The sequence below is a fragment of the Procambarus clarkii genome, chromosome 1, assembly GCF_040958095.1.
Source record: "Procambarus clarkii isolate CNS0578487 chromosome 1, FALCON_Pclarkii_2.0, whole genome shotgun sequence".
NCBI classification, from domain to species: domain Eukaryota; kingdom Metazoa; phylum Arthropoda; class Malacostraca; order Decapoda; family Cambaridae; genus Procambarus; species Procambarus clarkii.
Window position 1 is genome coordinate 34929832 of NC_091150.1, and position 20836 is coordinate 34950667.

The 20836-nt window shown below is 38.9% G+C and overlaps 1 protein-coding gene across 2 annotated transcripts; it reads right to left on the bottom strand.

The window, feature by feature from the left end:
• Nucleotides 1-1055: 1055 nt before the first annotated feature.
• On the bottom strand, nt 1056-19642 carry LOC138367397 (sulfotransferase 1C4-like). 2 transcript variants are annotated; one of them, XM_069329128.1, is made up of 8 exons: nt 19497-19642; nt 17493-17670; nt 12426-12571; nt 10122-10326; nt 7970-8096; nt 6443-6609; nt 3998-4112; nt 1056-1360 (listed from the first exon to the last, which is right to left on the bottom strand). In XM_069329128.1, the coding sequence occupies exons 2-8, from the start codon at nt 17661-17663 to the stop codon at nt 1248-1250; spliced, it is 1044 nt and encodes a 347-aa protein (XP_069185229.1). In that variant the 5' UTR covers nt 17664-17670; nt 19497-19642; the 3' UTR covers nt 1056-1247. The 2 variants fall into 2 exon arrangements, with proteins under 2 accessions (XP_069185229.1, XP_069185168.1); XM_069329067.1 differs by having other exon boundaries at nt 19394-19550.
• Nucleotides 19643-20836: the final 1194 nt, after the last annotated feature.

The window sequence follows — 20836 nt, forward strand, 5'->3', positions numbered from 1 at the left end:
GGTCATACATTTCTACAGCAACTCTTGACGATATGAATGAAGGGTTACATTGCTTGCATGACTTGTATATTCTAGGTTAAGGATGACCCAGCTAGCGAGTGGTCACACTGTGGAGGTGTTGGAGGGGGAGGAGCTGGAGCACCAGGAGCGTGACTTCCAAGGTTATACCAATGGCCTTATCCGCCTCAACCCCGGCAGGTGGCTATACCCGGCAGACTACACCAAATTTGCCGACATCCTCTTCAAGTTCAAGGTGGGAAATTAGTCTTAATTGGGGGGACTGAAAAATGTGACCAATATATATCTATAGACTACTTCAATTATTTTTTCTTCTGTGCATTAAGCGGGTATTTCAACACATTTAGCTTGTATTTTATACAAGAATATGATAATTTACAGTTCTATAACTGTAAACACAGGTACGGTTCATTATCAAAGATCTGAACTAGGTACATAGTTTAACCTAGCTCTAGAAATATTGTAAAAGTCAATTATCAATTGTTCTGATACTCTCAATAAAGTAGTTGTATAATACAAGTATAATGTATGGGCAATATGCAAAGAAAATATTATATGCAATAAAATAAACTAATTTGATCATTTAAGATTAATGGATATGGCAATTAAATGCATGACGAGTTATACTAAAGAATTATATATTCAAGATATAGATATTCAGATTTACATGAATATACAGCAATAAGAGATTCAGTCACTGAAGAAGGTAAATCAACTCACTAATTGGTGAGGCGTTGCCTCCTTGCTGCCTAACGACTCTCAATTTATATATGGATGTATTAAGGTCATAAAGCATACTAGTGGCCACTCTACTCTCTAAAAAAAAATAACTAATTCTGAAACTGAGAACCGGAGCCTAATCTGGCAAGTTGTCAGCTGATATTTCTCTTGTTGAAATGAGGCTCTATATTTTGATCCTTAGAAGGTAATGGAGTGAGGAAGAACTTTGACATCTCCAAGAACCAAACTCGTTTTCAAAATATGCAAAGTTAATAATGTTGCACTTTTAACTCTCGAAAGGATATAAATTACAAGAATTCTGTTAAATCTTTACTTTAATCACGAGGAATTCATAAAATATAAAACATAATTAAGTGATTGTTAAAAGATAATTTAAAACAATTTATCATTCTACAAGGTGGATTCTCTTATAAAACGGGAATACTGTAAGGATAAGCCTCAGTGGCGAGTTAGCCTAGCACCACAACAAAACTTATACTATGGTTGATTCACGTTGAGTATTTGAAGGAAGCGCCGAAGTCATGGGTGTGCTCCTTGGTCCACTGGTCAACTTTTGCTTGTTGTTCAGGACTGAGACGCTTCTGGCCATCTCCAATCACACCTGATGAACACAAAGTTTAGGCATTTTTAAGTCCAAGGTAACGATACATAAACACTTTACGAGTCTTTCACTCTTAAAACCAACTTTACAACATTGATTTAGTAACCAACTCTTAATCAAACTGACAATTATTAACACGAGTTTTTCCGTAACTCATAAGCTTTTGAAAATAATTCTATTGAACCTTTGTGATTGTTAAAAATAATTCAGATATAAAATTATTAAAATAACGTCTAACATAAATTATTAAAGAACGTAAAATAATGAGTAAAGCTTTAGTTATTAGAAATTTACTAATTTTGCATTCAAAGCTAAAAACCTTATTGTGATTAACGACCATTCCAACCACCTTGCATTTTCCAAGAAGAATTAGAGCAAAGGTCAGACCATAAAATTAACAGTGTCATGGGGTATTAGGGAAAGCTAAATACATTCAAAGATTCTCCAATACTCAGACCGTTAAATAAATTAACTTTAATGATCCATGACGGACCGAAACGTCATTTCTTCATTCTCTGGTGCGTGGTTTGGTCATTGTCATTATATGTATAAATCTAAGGGAAAAAATTTTATGCATTTTACCTCGTGACAGTTATCACGTGTAATCAACCAATCTAATTTATTGCTTGCTTACACGAACTCTATAAAATTATTTCAGAACTCATTACATTACTTTATTGTGAGAAAATATTAATTTCCCTCATGCATTTGCAAATAATTCTGCCCATCCTAATATTTTGGTAATACTTATAGTAACGATGAGGACCATAGTACATATACCGACGTACAACAAAATTAGAAAGTAGAAATCTGAACTATTGAGTTGGACAAACCGGAAAACTATTTTTTACTTTTGTTGCTTTGACAAACCTAACCTAACCTTCCTAGGCTTAAAACACGATATCTGAGGCCTAGTATAGTACATGTGTGTGCTATACTAGGCATAGGAATATAAGTTTGTTTAAGCTTCATTTATTTTAAAAGAATTCCTTACTAGTCGGTAAACTACTATTTAAAAGATAAGTACGTACGAATTCGTGACTATATACGACCATCACAATAGGTGCTATTTAAACAGGAGGATGGGTTGAAATAATTATATTGAAATTGAAATAAGATTATTGTGGTAAAATACACACAAAGGGATGAGGTATCTCAAGCTATTCTCACCCCGTTCAGTACAACGTGTTCATACATATATAGACACATCACAAACAACACATTCCTTCAATCTCGCCTCACTACAAACACTTGTGTAGCGTTCTGACATAGCGAGGGGTGCACGCAGCGTCTCATACAAACATTCGCGATACCATATACACATTAACCCCTAGTTACTTAATGTACTCTTAACTTATCCTACCAAAATCTACCCCTATCTGAATTGTGACTACCAAATATACTTCTACTCACAATCTCAGTCTCTTGACTAAACCACACACTTGTCGTAAAATAGCCACTGTTTTTCCTGAAAAGCGGTGTGTTTTCCGAGAGAAGAAAACGTAATTCTGAGAGTTTCGTCTAAGCTGCGCGTGCACCGAGTGGGGATATTTATATTGAGCTTGCTGCGGACCCGGCAATCTGTCTGCTGCCCTCCGCAGCCGCTCCACATAAAAAAAACGCCCACCCTCCCGGGATTCTCTGCATCCCCTGTTTTCCTTTTCACGGGATGACACTCAGGCAGGCTCAGCCGACACTTTTGTTCTATCTTGCTATGCATTTGTGTTACCTTTGGGGGTGCTCCACCGGAACCCCCAAAGCCAAGACATTAACAAGAATTTTCATTAGCGTAAATGCAAATAATGCAACTTTGTTACTAATTATAGATGTAACGATTAATTGTAATCGAGTTATTCACGATCATTGTAATGGCTATTCTCTAATATTATTTTAGGATAATTCATTGTTATTCACTAATCTTTATTAGCCACATAATTATTATCCACTTAATTATCTATTTTAGTTGCCATAATTAGCCGTTATGCTTCGTTATAATGTTTATTATTATAATTATTTATTATTATATAAATTTAGTATTAATAAAATAAACCCCCCACCACTCTATGCGCGTTTTCTTCCAACCGCAGAAAATACTAACACTTTGATACCACCATTAACACTACTCATTTTTGCCATCCTGAGTCCATTTCCATTCATATGTTTATTTTTTCATTATCCTCACACAAATAGAAGACATCGATAACTTCCAACCTCTGCCAAATTATGAACATTGATGCGCCACTGCGAGTGCCGAATCTTTCAACTCCACCACTCGTGCAGTCATCAGGATGAAAAAACCTTCATGCAAACTGCATGTATCGCGAAGAAGAGACAATCACTTAACTGTTTTATGGCATGACAAGTGAGCTTAATGATCTCAGATACTACCAATAAGAGATATTTGCACCTTATGTTATAAATCATTATTGACAAAATAACATGGAACCTAGAGAAGAATAGTGAGCATGCTGATGATCGATTTATTGTTGTAGTTCTTGCTGATATCTCCCGCACCACTGGACACCCATGTATTGACTTAGGCCAGTCACGAGAACAAACAATATTTACTCTAGAACATCACTTAATAAAATGGCACCAGTTACTGAAGATCTTAAGAATAATAATACATATGCTAACCTTTCCTGAAGAAGCCACCGTCGCTAGACAGCACCAGCTTGTCGAAGACTGATTCAAACACAAAGTTCTTCTCTTCCCGAGATTTCATTTCACTGAAGCTGGTGTAATGCGCCACCTGCGAAGAATGTTACTCATGCTTAATGAACCTTCCACCAGCCTAATATAGTCTTAGTGTGATATATTACACCACCTGAAAACAAAGTAATTTCCAATTGAAACACTGCCACACACGTGGTTCAGCATAATACCATAGGGAAGAGAAGAGGTACACAGTTTTGCCGCAGTGAGAGCATAATGCCACACCACAAACTGAAGCCAGGGGCGTAGCCTGGTTCCAAAGTTAGGGGAAGCGAGCCTTCATTTGAGGTAAAAGATGCCAGGACATATTCAATTTATAATTTATTATTCATTTTGATTGTGTATTTAAAATCAAAACAAAGAAATTAGTTTTAAAGAATACATAATTGTTATTTTGTATTTAAACAAAAACAATTAAAACGAGGTAAATTATTGTGCATTTTAAACATTAAAACAAAGAGCAATATAAAAGATGTATAAAACAACTACTAGTCTCGTCTATTTAGTGTTATTAACAACCTCATACTGCCAATCTTAAATGACCTAATTGCTGCACAGAGTAAAGGGTCTCTAATCTCCTTTGTATGGACACCTTCACACATATATATAACCCATCATAATGAGAAAGACAATGCAGCGAAATTAGCGTGCAACAAAGATGAAGTTGAATAAGATCTAGGTATCCCCATCTCTACTGTCAAAACTGTATTGGTCCAAACACTCGGGTCGGATAGGAAAGAAATTACCGACTCCCAACGACCTAAAAGTACTAGTATAAAAAACTGATTTGTTCAGATCTGAAACTTATATCTATGGGCAGCACAAAACGTCCACTAGACTGTGCAACACAGTGGTTGCAAGGATCAGGTTGGGTTACCGTTACCTGTGGCAGGTGGCTACAGGTGACGGATCTCCCAATCCTGGAGCACTCCAGGAGCAAACTCTGAACAGGAACTGCGGCATGATCTCCCACACTACATCACTGAATGCCCAGTTATTAGACCTTTCAGACAAGTTGGCAAGAGGTACCTGGAGCTTTGCAATTACTTTATTCACTCTCGTATTCTTGAAGTTATCCTCACAGTGTACCCAAAATTTGCCAGTGCAGGCTACTAAACATATGGCCCTGTATGACTAACCATCTTGCGAGATGGGGACTTATTACCACTGCTTCCTTATTCACTCTTTGTGTTGATATCCTCAAATGCATCCGGAGTCTCCCAATGCAGACTGCCTATCACATGCCTTTGTATGACTAGCCATCCTGTGTGATGGGGATTTTTTAGCATCACGTAATTATCTTTTTTGACACACTGTACTCCACTTCATATAGTCTAGGGTAGCTGCACTAATGCAGATGTACCTCATGTATTAATAAAAAAAAACTTATTAACACTTATTTAACAAGCTTAGGTATACACAATGTGCTGCTACCCTATTCTGTATGAAAGAATATGGAATTAGGCGAGAACATGAAATACAAGCTAATCCATTAGCCTCCACTAGGAAAACTGTGTACAACACAAGAATATCTAGGCTTCATTCTTGCAAAGATATCTACTAAATTATAATCAAACTGTCTATATGCTCTTATAAATTGCATTTTAATTTATTAATTAAACCTCAACAGATTATCTCATAGAAGGTTTATTATTTCATTATTAGAACTTGATAATAAATGTTTCCCACACTGACAAAGTGGGTCATGTGCGAGAGAGCCTTGAACAATGGTCTGTCATTGTGTTTCAAAAACAGTTTATACATCAATAAAATTTCTTAAGGATCTACTTCCTGGAGATGTAGAGCTGTACGATAACATTTCCGATACAAAAGTTCAACATCACAATTTAATTTACAAGTACCAGAACATTTAGATCGGAAAAGGACATTATTCCTTTACTGAGACTGTCTGATGGGGTCCACCCATCCCCCAATGTTTCGCCTATCCCAATATGGTGTATTTGTATTGTGCGAATATTTCTCATTTTATGAGATCGTAGAACACGAGAGCCTACATTAGGCTGCCACTTTATTGTTTTCTTGTTTTTTGTTTTTCCTATTACTTTTTATTCCCAAACTGGTGACTATTTTCTAAAGCAGTTTTTCAAGTCCAAGGTAGCGACCCATTACTAGCTCCTAGGGGACTATTCTCTAACACACAATTAAGTAGATTTAAGGCAGCAGAATTAAAATAAGTTAGTACATAAAACTACGAATAACAATACATAATAAATTTAAGTATAAAATATATAATTTAATATCAGATAAAAATATAGCATATCTATTGACTCTTAATTTTTCTGAAATTAATTTAACTTGCCCCTTTTCTCTGGTGGGTTTATCTACTACCGGAAACTCCGAACTAACCTTCTGCAGCTGCTCCTCCGTCAGGTTGGTGTTTAAGAACTCGTTGAGCTTACGAAGTTCCAACATTGTATTGTTCTTGATATCCTCAAAAAATACGAAGTGCATGTTAGGATGGTCGCGTTTCTCCCAGGCTTCCTTCATGTGGAGCCAGTACGGCCCGTACACCACTGCCAACATCATAAAAACAAAACAAAATTGCAGTAATAATTTTTTTAAATTACATAGGTAAATTGCATTAGGTCCTTTGACACATGCAAGGCAGCTATTGTTTATACGTAACTGAACTCATGATGCATGTCGAACCTTCTATTTAAAACATCCTGTGATCTAACACCTATTACTCAGGAATTTTTCCATATACGGTACTTACAACCATATTCCCAAACCAATATTTACTCGAGTCTTTTCCTAATCATAAACTTATCCCATTTGTATTTATAGTTTCGTGCCCAATTTTGTGTTAATATATTTAGCACCTTATTAACGTTTAATGAATTATAATCCATATGCAGCAATATATAATCAGGGTTCTAATTTAATAATTTGTATAGGGTTCAAAAAACATTATTAAAATCCAATAATGAGGTTATTGCAAAAATACAATACAAAGAATCTGAAATAATATAAAAAAATTAACTTAATGATTATCATATTTTTGTGCACTTTACACTTTTAAACAAACTTTGCCTGTGCACTCTGCACTTAAAGAATGTTTGAGAATAGGTATCATTAAGTGTATCATAGGTATCATACTCTAATTCCTGAATTTAAAAATAAGAGGTTGCAAGTTTTAGGTTAACATTTTGAGGATTAGGATTACTTTTACGATTGGACTTTTGAGGCATTTTAAGCCCTGGTTATACAGTTTAATTCTTAGGTTTTACAGTATTCAGTAAATATACACATGTATAATAGACTGGTATACACAATAAAATTATGTAATGAGTGAAGTCTTAATTTCCTTTATTATCGATTTGTACTGATGTTAACAATTTGCGAAGTTCACATTCATATTTTGGGCCCAGGAACTAGAGGTCGACCAACTTTCTGAAAGGGAGTAGGGTCTAAAACATGAGAAAAATCTATAACTGTTTAAAGTAATCGCAAGGTGTGTGTGTGTGTGTGTGTCACGTAGGATCAAAACATGTACCCACATGGGAATTATGGCGACTATTTCCATGCAGGTACAGGTTTTGATCTTACTTCCGGAGACTTTGGACTGTAATGGGATTAGTTAGGTTCTGTTATTCCCTGTAAAATAATCTTGTTTCTTGCATTTATGATGTGTTGTGTGAGTTAAGGGCAATGTGTGCCATATGTAAGATAAACTATAAAAATTTAATAAATCCGAACTTGAATTAATAACTAAAACAAAGGATGTCACAATAGCCTAATCTAGCAACTGAAAGTATTCAGACACCCGAGGGCAACTGAATTATCATTACTAAACAATCAAGTAAAACAAATGAGAATATATACAATTCTATACTTCTACATTCCTGATGCAGGAAACCAAAAGATACTCACAGTTGTCGTCCAGGAAATATTGGACGAATTGGTCGAGGGAGCCGGTGTAGCCGTGACCGAGGATGAGACGAGAGTGGTGAAAGTAGGATACGACCACGTCCTTGGGAGACCTCGCCACGTACACCACCTGCACGTGCAAGACAGACTACCATGTACACATGCTGAGTACCAATATATTTTATAAGTTAAACTGTTATCAGAATGTTAACGAATGAACGACTCCTGTTATCAGAATGAGAATTTTCCCTTCCCATACCTCAAGGTAAACCTTAGCCAATATATATTTCCTCTGGAACACGACCTACCAATCTGTCTACAACCAGGTACCAGTTACTGCTGGGTGAACAGAGACGAATATTTAAGGATTGGGGCCAAGACAATTCCCCCTGGCCAGGACTAACCCCGACGAAATCGCTCGCGAGACGTGGGACGAGTACGTAATAACCCCTCTATACTATATGTAGTACAACAGTAACTCCGCCCAAGGAACAGTAGGTAATGTATATCAAGTTGTGATCGAAAATTTACTGAACTGTCAATACTACGTACGCCATTACCAACACCCACCAAAGGCATCGCCTACGTCAACACCAACAAGGATTAACGATACGAGTCGCGTTTCTTTTCGTTACAGACTGAAAAAATATATTGCCATTCAGATGGGCAACAACTCTTTCTGTTGTACTCACAGTTTCAATTATTAAAATAGATTCCTTTATATAATCACAATTTATAATGCATTTAAAAAACAGTTTTCTGTGGTTGGAAGAAAACGCGCACAGAGTGGGGAACTTGTTTGTTTAATAATTAATAAATAATTATAATAATTAATTATAATAATAAACATTAATTATGACGAAGCATAATAACTAATTATGGCAACTAAAATAGATAGTTTAAGTGGATAATTAATTATGTGACTAGTAAAAATTAGTGAATAACAAAGAATTATTATCCTGAAATGATAATAGAGAATAGCCAATATAAAGATAGTATACAACTCAATTACAATTAATCATTACATCTATAATTAGTAACTGAAAGTTGCATTATTTGCATTTACACTAATGACAATTCTTGTTAATATGTCTTGGCTTTGGGGTTTCCGGCGGAGCACCCTCCAAAGGTAACACAAATGCGTAGCAAGACAACAAAAGTGTCGCCTGAACCTGCCTGATTGTCGTCCCGTGAAAGAAAACAGGGGATGCAGAGGATCCCGGGTGGAGGGTAGGCGTTTTTGATGTGGAACGTCTGCGGTGCGGCAAACAGTGTACGCCGGGGCGCAGGCGCTCTATATATGTACCCCCACTTGGTGCGCGCCCAGCTCAGACGTTTGGACACAACTCTTGAGAATGACATTTTCTTCTTCACAGAAAACCCACCGTTTTTTTGGCAAAATCAGTGTCTATTTCTCACAGTCGTCTACAAACTCTCATTTAACTCCTAAATTTGGCGAGTACAATTAATCGAGCCTACAACCAGTAAGAACACGCGTGGACACGAAGACTGATTCATCATTTACTTATTCACTTGTGAGTTATGAAACTATGCAAATTTGTTGTATAATGTTGTGGTCATTATTAAAATTATTTCCTAAAATTTATAAAAAAATATAAATCCATATATATTGCAATGCAAAAAAAAATTGTACCAGCTGTCATTATAGTTATAGGGTGTGTGCAGGTTAGATGTAATTGTAAATATACAATTCTTTGCTATAGGCTGATTAAGACCGTTTATGCCCACTGTGTATGTATATTTCATATATTATATATATAATGTTATATATATAATATAATATATATATATATGGGCGAACAAGCCTCAATGGTCGAGTGGTTAAGGGATCCTGTACATCAGATGCATTGCTTCTGGCAGTATGGGTTCGAGTCACTTCTGGGGTGTGAGTTTACAGTTATGTGTATATAAATATAATATATATATATATATGGGGCATACAATAAACTAGCCGCCTCCGGTGGCAACACTCAAACCACTGTTACTTTTACTATGGACAACCTCTTAACGCTTCAGAGCTCAAACCATTTAATAAATATATAAATTAAGCCACCAGGATAGAGGCAAAATGTACAGGTCTCTTTAATAAACGCAAAGTGTTTGCCGAATCCTGACGCAGCGTCTCTGGCCTGACCTTAGCAGTGTCCAGAAGATCCGGAGTGAGGAGAGAGAAGGGCAGGTGGGTCTTGATGGTCCGTGGATCAGGTATTGCCTCCGCCAGTTGTAACATTACTCCATCCTTGGGGTCCTTGCCAGGACACATCACTTTAAATGCTTCTACTAAAGGATTGCTATCATCCAACGGTGGAATGTTCTTTGAGAGCATCAACATATCTAAACTGAAAGCAAAATAAAATAAAATTATAGGTAAAAAATAATTTGGTTTGAAATAAGGTAACAAATAATGCAATACTAAGAAAGTTGGTTTGGGGGCTAAATGCAGACATTTCACTTTCAGGGACAGCCCTCTTTGTAACACATCAATGACATAGATAAGAGTTGTAACTCGTATCCTCAAATTTTAAGTCAATTCATTAAAATGGGCAACGATACGATACTTGCAAAACTATGTGAATTAAACACATGGTTAGAAAAATTGGCAAATGCCTTCATTATTGAAAAATTAGAGACCTTGCATGAGTAGCATCAAAGGAGACTAGAACCGTGTAGGGCATTTTGAAGTGGTGTGTAAAATCCGTAGACTTCATTACGTAATGTAAATTACTTTATATCAATGGGCAGCACAAAACGTCCAGTAGACTATGCGACACAGTGGTTGCAAGGATCAGGTTGGGTTACCGTTATCTGTGGCAGGTGGCTGCAGGTGACGGATCTCCCAATCCTGAGCACTCCAGTTGCAAACTCTGAGCAGGAACTGCGGCACGATCTCCCACACTACATCACCGAATGCCCAGTTATTAGACCTTTCAGACCAGTTGGCATGAGGTACCTGGAGCTTTGCAATTACTTTATTCACTCTCGTATTCTTGAAGTTATCCTCACAGTGTACCCAAAATTTGCCAGTGCAGGCTACTAAACATATGGCCCTGTGTGACTAACCATCCTCTGTGATGGGGATTTTTTAGCAACACCTAGTTATCTATTTTTTTTTTTTTTTTTTTTTTTGACACACTGTACTCCACTTCATATATCTAGGGTAGCTGCACTAATGCAGATGTACCTCATGTACTAATAAAAAAACAATTATTAACTCTCGTGTTCTTGAGGATATCCACATTTTCTCACAAAATTTGCCAGTGAAGGCTACTAAACATATAGCCCTGTATGACAAACCATCCTACGAGATGGGGACTTTTAGTACCACTGTTATCGGATTGACTCTTGTGTTCACGATATCCTCATAATACACTCAAGAGTTTGCCAGTGCAGACTGCTGTTCACATGCCATTGTATGAAACCACCAAGCGGTCGAGTGGTTAAGAAACCAGGTACGCCATGGTGCATAATGCTCCTGGCTGTCTGGATTCGAATCTTTCTGGGGTGTGCAGTTTTTATTTGCATATTGGCTTGGGGACCATTCAAGATATATAATTTTATTTATTTTTATTTGTTTTGAAAAAAAAAAGTGGAAGGGGCGGTAGGAGAAAAGCACACGCAAACTGTGTTAGAGGGGACCTAAACATTCCCTCTAATGTGTTATGCATGGTTTTCTCGAGGCTAGATGCGATGTTATGCATGGTTTTCTTCATATATATATATATATTTATATATAATATATATGTCGTACCTAGTAGCCAGAACGCACTTCTCGGCCTATTATGCAAGGCCCGATTTGCCTAATAGGCTGAGTGATTTACTTTATTTTCAAAATATTGTTTCCAATTGGTTTATTTGAAATAAAATTATTATATTATATTAAGAACAAATTATTAACTTAGTTATGCTAGTTTAGGTTAGGTGAAGATAGGTTAGGTTCGGTCACATATCTATGTTAGTTTTAACACAAATTAAAAAAACTAAACTCATACATATTGAAATGGGAAGCTTTATCATTTCATAGGAAAAAAAATCGAAAAATATATAAATTCAGGAAAACTTTGCCCACTAGGCAAATTGGACCTTGCATAGTAGGCCGAGTACTGTGTTCTGGCTACAACATATATATAACCCCCCCCCCCCCAAAAAATGGGGGTCTGGGATTCTCTGAGAGAGAATGGTTTGTCATAATAATAAGGGATACACATAGGTCGAGATCAGGTGTAGGATGTGGTTTTTATACCGTAAGTAAATGTTGGCGACCGTGTGTTAGGATGCAACACATGAAATTCGGGTTCGGAAAGGATAAACCGAGGGTCCGCGATATGAAGATGCTGCAATGATGAAAATAATGTATAAAGAAAACATTACAATGCTGGACGTCATGTGTAGTGAGGATGACCCAGGGCCATGCCCAGCCTCGGCTAGAACAGCTACTTACTCAAGGAAGGGAGAGCGAGCCAAGACCGACAAGCTGGCTAAGGGATGATCCAAGTCAGGATTGTTCCTCAAGGTCCAGACGATCTCCTGCATCCATGTTGTTCCACACTTTGGCCACGTCATCACCACCGAATCACTCTCACGAAACTTTGGAAAAAAATGCAATAGAGTGAAGTAAATAATTAAAAAAAGCCACAAAATTCTTTTGAATATCTTCAACGTCTGTGTCAGTTAAATTAAAACATTCTATGTAGTTTAGGATGCCAAATGAACAAAAATTAAAAGGTACGAGCGGTCAAAGGCATCAAATTCCTTTTAAGCAGCACAACTACTGTAATTTCGTTTCAATTCGTTTAAGCGTTAAAAGATAATTTCTAACGGCATGCAGAACCTGCCCAAATTCCATGTTGACAGTGCAGGTAACCAGGCGGTGCCTGGCCATTTTTCTCAATCACACCTGCTAGCTAAGATTACTGTACCAGACAACCCTTCATGGTGTTGTGTAGATTAACAGGAGTGCCCGAGTAAAGGCCAATCTTTGGCAAGAAGCCTTGCACCTCTTTATGCTAGAATCGATCCAAAGGAGTCTTGCAACAGACATGATGAATAATACCGTTCGATTGTTAACGAGGATTGCCTTCCCATTCAACTTAACAGAAGTGACACAGTTGGCGTAATTACTGGCATCAAGAATTTGTGATTCAGTTAGCTGGTGCCGTGACGGGTACGCTGCGGCTGTGGCCGGGAGGGATGGAGTCAACATTGCCTCCTGTGAAGCGGTTGTTGACGGCTGGGTTAGTTTAAAAATCGTCAGAAATTCGTCTCTGGCATTCCGTATTATATATTGCACCCCCGGGAGACGGCTGGGGATATTCCTTAGAATTCTCTGGCTCTGTGACATTCTGCAGTAAAAGTGGTGTTGGCAGACCTCCTGAGAGTTGATGTGGCTTCGATTGAAGGCGTCTCGATCGTCTCCGCCCATCGACTGGTCGTTAATATTACTACGGCGGATGTGTTCGCGGCCTTTGTTTGCCGTTATGTTGGGCGCTCATTTACATTGTCCAAGAGTGGTGGGACTGTGCTCGGACCGCAGTGGTGCTACGATTTGGGTGAGTGTCCATGGTGCACCCTTCGAGTTCCCTGATGCCTTGCTACACCGATATTTTGGCCAGTTTTGCCGGGTGATGAACTTTCGGATGAATGTCAGTTCATCTGGCCGACTGAAGGGTGTACTCAATGGGATCCGGGCCCTCGTGATGCAGCTTACGTCTGCAGTCCCGTCTTCAGTGCTCCTGATGGGATATTATATCCAGAGTTTTTATGCAGGTCAGCAGCGAACCTGTTTCCGGAGCGGCTTGTTGGGCCATCAGGCTGCTGGGTGCCATGTGGATGCCGTAGAGCATGTAAACCTGTTCCGGGAAGAGGACTTCCCTTCTCTGGAGGTTCAGGATTTTGAGTGATGTGGTGGTTGTTGTGCCTACACCGTCGGGGGTTATGGAGCGTGCGTCAGGGCCGGTGCCTGCTGCACCCCTGGTGGAATATGGGGGCCATGGATGTGGAGAGTGGTGTTTTACCGCTGCTGAGATCTGTCCCGTCTTCAGATGCTGTGTCTTCTGCGGAGGTCTGTGGTGGTGCATTGCCGCTTGATGGGAGGTTGTGCGAGTCGAGTGTCTCTGTGGACATTCATGCATTACCGTCCGTGTCGGTGTGTGGTCCGGTGCCTCCAGTGGATGAGGCGGCTGAAATGTTGCGTGATCGAGCGATGCGCGATCGTGTGAGGCCTACTGGGGCGTCAGGGGGAGGTCGACCTTTCAGACGATATGTACCTGGAGTCGAAGCGTTCCAGGAGGACTAAGTTTGTCTCCTCCTCGGGGTGTCGCCTGGGCAGAGGTGGGAATACAGTGATCTGGTAACACCTGCTGTGGCGTGTCATGGTAGTGGGCTTACGGTTCTTGCGGTTTCTGGTCATGGTCCGGGCGTGGTGGTGGAAGGTACCTCTGTCCCGGTGGCGGTGGGTGGTGTGTGGGCCTTTATTCCTGCTCCTGTGCCTTCTCCTGCACCTCTGGTTCCGGGTTCACCAGCATGGGAGGTTGTTACCCCTGTCGGTAGTGGTGTGAGTACTGACATAGTCCTGAAGAAGGATACAGTTCGCAAAAAGGGTACTGTCCGGAAGACTTCTGTGCCTCTGGACCCTTTGTCACGGGTTTCCGTTCCCCCGCAGCCGGTGGTGCCGACCCATGTTGCCGGCCCCTTCTTGGGGGGAGGGAGGGTGGTTGCCCCATTGGAGGGAGCTGTGGAGATGGAAGATGTAGACTCGTTTGTGACGGAACTAGTAATGGCGGTCCCATGGTATTCGTCGACGTGTGGGTGCCGAGCGCGCGGAGATTCGTCTCTGGCTTTCCGGATTATATGTTGCACCCCCGGGAGATGGCTGGGGATATTCCTTCCAATGAGCGGCTTTTGTGGGAAGCGTACTGTTTGCAGTTCCATCAATACATAATCATTGTCGGCACCCTGACTGAGGAAGGCAGCCGCCCGCCTGGGAAAGAAGCGCCCAGTACCGGAGGAAAGTTTGTTGACATCAAAGTGTGCACGTGTGTGGTGTTGATAACATTTTTAATAAACATTACCGTACAAACCACTTATCTAATCACCAGTGATAATTCCCTAGATACTCGGGAAGTCCTTGATCTATAATCTAAACTGTAATTAGATAATGAGAACTCTTGATAAGAGAAGTGAATTCGAGCACTGGTACCAGGAGTCTCTCCATGTTTCCTCCGTTGTGACCGCATTCTAACAACTGCTACAAGACGCCATTCCCCAGCAAAAGCCACCAAGGACATGACCAACATCAAGGCTGCCATATTCCCATCAAAATATAGAGCCTCGTTTCAACAATATCATCATCTGATAACGTGCCTGATTAGGCTCCGGTTCTCAGTTTCAGGATAAGTTATTAATTGTTTTAGAGTGAAGATTGGCCAATAGTATGCTTTATGACATTAATACATCCATATATAAATTCAGATTCGTTAGGCAGCGAGAAAATGCCTCACCAATTAGCGAGTTGATTTACCTTCTTCAGTGACTGAATCTTTTATTGCTGAATATTCATATAAATCTGAATATCTATATCTTATGTATTTAATTCTTTAGTATAAAATCACATTTAATTACCATATCCATTAATCTTAACTTATGAAATTTGTTTATTTTATTGCATATAATATTTTATTTGCATATTGCCCATACATTAGACTTTATTAGTTTAGTTCATTTATTATGCACCCCCATACCCATCTTGTGGGTGGCAGTGGAAAGGGTTTCAGAGGCACATAATGGGCTCAGGGATTGAACCCTACAATTCATTTAGCTAAGCAAGTTACAATCTTAATGAACTAGTTAAAAAATTCAGTACAAGTCGTCACATCATCAACGGGTTCGAGATCGACCACAAGTACAGTTTCTAAATTAAGCAACTGACATATGTGGAGAGTTAGTATCACAATTTATATGTTTGCCCTGCACACCCAGTGGGCAGCTGTGAACAGATTACAATCACTTAGTTACTACCTACAGTTAGCAAACGGGATATTTGGCTAACATTTCTGGTAGTAGATAATTTTGAATGAAACATTTACACATCGCTGGAACATTAGTTATAGAATTGTCTCTGAATTCACGTATCTTTTCGCACTCCATCACAATGATGGAGGGTGTGCGAATAATTTTGTTGACACAGTTTACATTTGGTCAGGTCTACATCGGCAGGTAATGAAAATTCCCAGAGATACTTGTAACCGAGTCTAAGCCGAGCAGTAGTAACATCTAGAAGTCTGCTGATTATATTGGATGAACCATAGACGTGTGGCTCCTCTTGCATGATAGTATAATGATAAATGGGATTACTGGTGTCGATTTTACTTTGTCTCATATCTACAAGACTTATTATACTTGTATTACTTTTATTATACAACAACTTTGTTGAGATTATCAGAACAATTGATAATATGGCTGTTACAATATTTCTAGAGCTAGATTAAACTTAATATATCCCTGAAAAAAATTATGTACCTAGTTCAGATCTTAGATAATGAACCGTACCAGTGTTTACAGTTATAGAACTGTATATTATCATATACTTTTATAAAATACAAGCTAAACGTGTTGAAATACCCGCAGGTATATTGTGGTTCTGCTATCAATAACCTAGCTCAGCCTTGAGGACTCTACCTGCTACAGCCCATTATCAGTATCAAGGTCACAGAGAATTTGGACTTACTCAAACATAGGACCATTGTCCCTAGAGAAGAATTTGCATGTTTTATTTTGCATTTTAATGAATTATATTCAGCACTTAATTTTCAAGTTCTATGCAATTCTCTTCATCAACATAATCCCGGAATTTTTTCCACAGCCTGCTGTCCATACAGATATATACAGACCATGCATACAGATATAGCCTACATGGTGCCTCTCCACCCGAGGGCAGCGTAGCACACTCGATACCCACCTCAAGGACAGGTTACAGACCCATCACACTCACGCTCTCCATTCAGGATGGACTGAATAGCAGTGTCCCATTACTTTTCAATAAATCACAAAAGCCCTACATCCAAAAGGGATCAAGCAGCCTATTTCATAGAAGGGAATGGGTGCCGTTTTGTTATTGAATGAGATAAATTATTATTTATAATTAATCCCATTCAGTGACAAAACGGCACCCATTCCCACCCAAGAAACAACGAAATATAAGCAACACAGCGCCTCGGACATGTCTCAATGACAGAACAATTCTCACAAAGTCACTCGAGGTCACTTAAATCCTTTATCTCTGTCAAGTTAGACAAAAAATAACAACCCTATACACAAGCCTAAAAGAACTTTCAAATATAATAGATTACAGTAAGTACCATGATTTAAATGTAATAGATACATTAAGACACGAGATAAAATAACCTTTCTTTAATTTTAATGCACACAAGAAAAAATAATTGAAGTAGTCTATACATATATTGATCTCATTTTGCACTCCCCCCCCCCTCAAGACATTTAATTTTCCTACCTTGAACTTGAAGAGGTTGTCGGCAAATTTGGTGTAGTCAGCCGGGTATAGCCACCTGCCGGGGTTGAGGCGGATAAGGCCATTGGTATAACCTTGAAAGTCACGCTCCTGGTGCTCCAGCTCCTCCCCCTCCAACACCTCCACAGTGTGACCACTCGCTAGCTGGGTCATCCTTAACCTAGAATATACAAGTTATGCAAGCTATGTAACCCTTCGTTCATATCGTCAAGGGTTGCTGTAGAAATGTATGAACCTACCTACTTTGTGTAGCTTCCGGGGATCAACTGACCCGCGGCCCGGTCTCCGACCAGGCCTCCCGGTTGGTAGTCTGATCAACCAGGCTGTTTGAGGGGGCTGTTCCCAGCTTGACGTATCAATCACAGCTTGGTTGATCAGGTATGCTTTAGAATTCCTGATCTATGTTAATAAGTCATAAAATATTCAAGAATTATAGAATAACGTTAATCAACTTTATCAATACCTATGTTTATTACGAAAGCTTAGTGAAAAAAAACTAGTTCATTTATTATGCACCCCATACCAATCCTGTGGGCGATATTATGAAGGGTTACAGAGGTACATAATGGGCACCGGGACTAAACTAACATTTTTTATTATTTATATATAAATACACATTGGGTTTATGAAAGTACATAGCATTGATGTTTATACATATTTGCAAAGCCACTAACATGCATAGAGTTTCGGGCAGAAGCAAGTACCTGTATTTAACAAGTTATTTAGCTAAGCAAGTAACAGTGTTGACAAGTGACAAGCTAGTTACGCAGTTTAATGTATATTACTATTATATTAAAAATGGGTTCGAGTCCAACCATAGTAAACTCTAAGCTAAGTAACTCATACACGGTGAGGTAATTCCATAAATTTATTTGCCTATTACACCCCCCCCCCCCCCCATGTCCACCCTCCAGCCAGTGGGCAGCGGTGGAATGGTTACAGTCACCCACATCTACTACTCACAGTTAGCAAACTAACTGTGGCTAAAATTTATGGTGGTTGTTCACTTTCAATTAAATATTGTGATTTTCACAATAGTTGCGAATTAATCTAAAAATCTGGAAAAATTAAAGCTCAAGTGGAAATGATGATAATGTTACAAATTTCTTTTTACCATTTATATATATATATATTATACTCACGACTTTATTTTACAAAGGAAAGGAGTTCCACGGTGTGACTATTCTCAGGTGATCCAGACTGGAGGAAGGTTGTCAAACGCCTCCAGCAGCACCACTACCCGCCATGTTACCAAGTATTACCTTACCTTACCTTGAGGTTACCTTGAGGTGCTTCCGGGGCTTAGCGTCCCTGCGGCCCGGTCGTCGACCAGGCCTCCTGGTTGCCGGACTGATCAACCAGGCTATTTCAGTTTCAGTATTTCCTGAAACGCTGAAACGCTTCACACAATAACAAGTCTGCCTTACACTAAATATTTTAACTTCAGACATTGACTGCTATTCCGCAGTACCTATTTATAATTCTTGAAGTTGCTGTCCTATTAAGTAACAAAAGTAGTGGGATTTATTTTCCTATTATACACGTTGATGTATATTATGCAGAAATAATAATTATTAATTTACGCAGCTTTGTTCCCGAGCCCGTTATCTGCCTCAACGTTTTCCACTGCCACTCACAGCAAGATTACAGTGTACAATACATTAAAACAATGCACGTTAACAATATGCTAACCTCAATAACGTAAGCATATAAACCGACTCATAACACAAACTATTACTTATTATTAACATGGCAACATCTAGGTAGCTGTACATGCTGATATGGTGGTGTGTCCACTCACAGGATGAGTGGCGCTGCCCAATAAACTCGCCCCTCGGGGCAATATTAAAAAAAAAAAAGTAAGATAGCCATGTACTACGTACTGTGGTGCCTCACGTCTTCAAATCTTCCCTCTCCACAGCACTAAACTTGCACCTCAGCACCTCCCCGTTCTTGGCAGGCAATTATAACAGCGCGACTACTCACCACAGCAACCACCTCAGAACTGCCCGGCGAGGAAGCTATCAGCCCGTTGGTCCTGACTTTGCTTAGTCACGGGCAAGGGTTCAAGGTCCCCCATGTTTTGTCGATGTGACGTCATCGCTAGTCCTTTAACAACCGTAACATAATTAAGGCTTTTTTAAATACAACTTCTGTACGGGGTATCAATGATATATTACGTATTATGAGCGGGTGTTCTTAGCGGTGAGGGTTGTTCTAGGCAACGACAGCAGTTTGTGGGCGGACAATACGGGGTCTCATTGCCAACGATGCAACCTCGTTACTACGATGTTGTTGGTCTGAATGCTTCGCACTGGAGAGACATCTCATCTAATGCGCTGTGTCAAGATAGACCATTTACAGGGATGTGTCCGTACCCCAATTCTCGAGTATACATTGAGAGTTCACTGAATTAATTTGTCATATTAAAAATATATACAAATTATAAAACTGTAGGCATCATCTCTGAAATTCAATCCTATGTTCCTTGCTCTGCCTTGTATTATTAACAGGATGGGCATGGAGTGCCTTTATAACCAATACAATACAATGTTTATTCAAAAGAATGTGTGTATAAAGAACATAGGAGTAATATACAAATTGTAGGGACAAGAGTTACACAATCTCTGAAGCCACTTACGCAAAGCGTTTTGAGCCAAAATATAAAATAAATAGAAAAAATTTACCAAAGGTGTAAGGGGGTAAACTTCTTAATACTAAGGAAGAAATAAGCAAATAAAATGAGAACGTTCATAGAAAATAACAAATGAATGCAAAAATGGTGACACTTGAGGATGACAGGCATAGGCTATTACAATATGTAGTCAGTAGTTGTAGTACAGTAGATTGACATTAACATAATGGAAATATAGGATGTAGTTTAGAAAAGCAACTAGTCTCTCTCATAACATTTTGTTTTAATATAAAAGAACATAGTAATATAATAATTAAAGGTTAATGCAGTCAACACTATAAATGAACCCCGGAACATAAAAGACATGAGTAAACACTTTAACAAAGAAATTCAAGAAATTAGGTAACAATAAATGCAGAAAGTACACATATAGTTAATACAAATTTAAGAAAAGGGTAACTCAATAACTTATTACAAGGGAAAATTTGAGTGAAACTAGTTACATGGAATTGATTGTAGGATAATAATTACATGATATCAAGTAGATATTTCTTAGTCCTTCTTTTAAACTAGTTTGGAGGCAAACAACTTTTAATTATATTTGGGAGGTCATTCAACAATTTGGGACCAGAGTTGGGGGGGGGGGCACGATGAAGCGGAAGACACACGAGGAGAGGTCACAGCCCCCTTC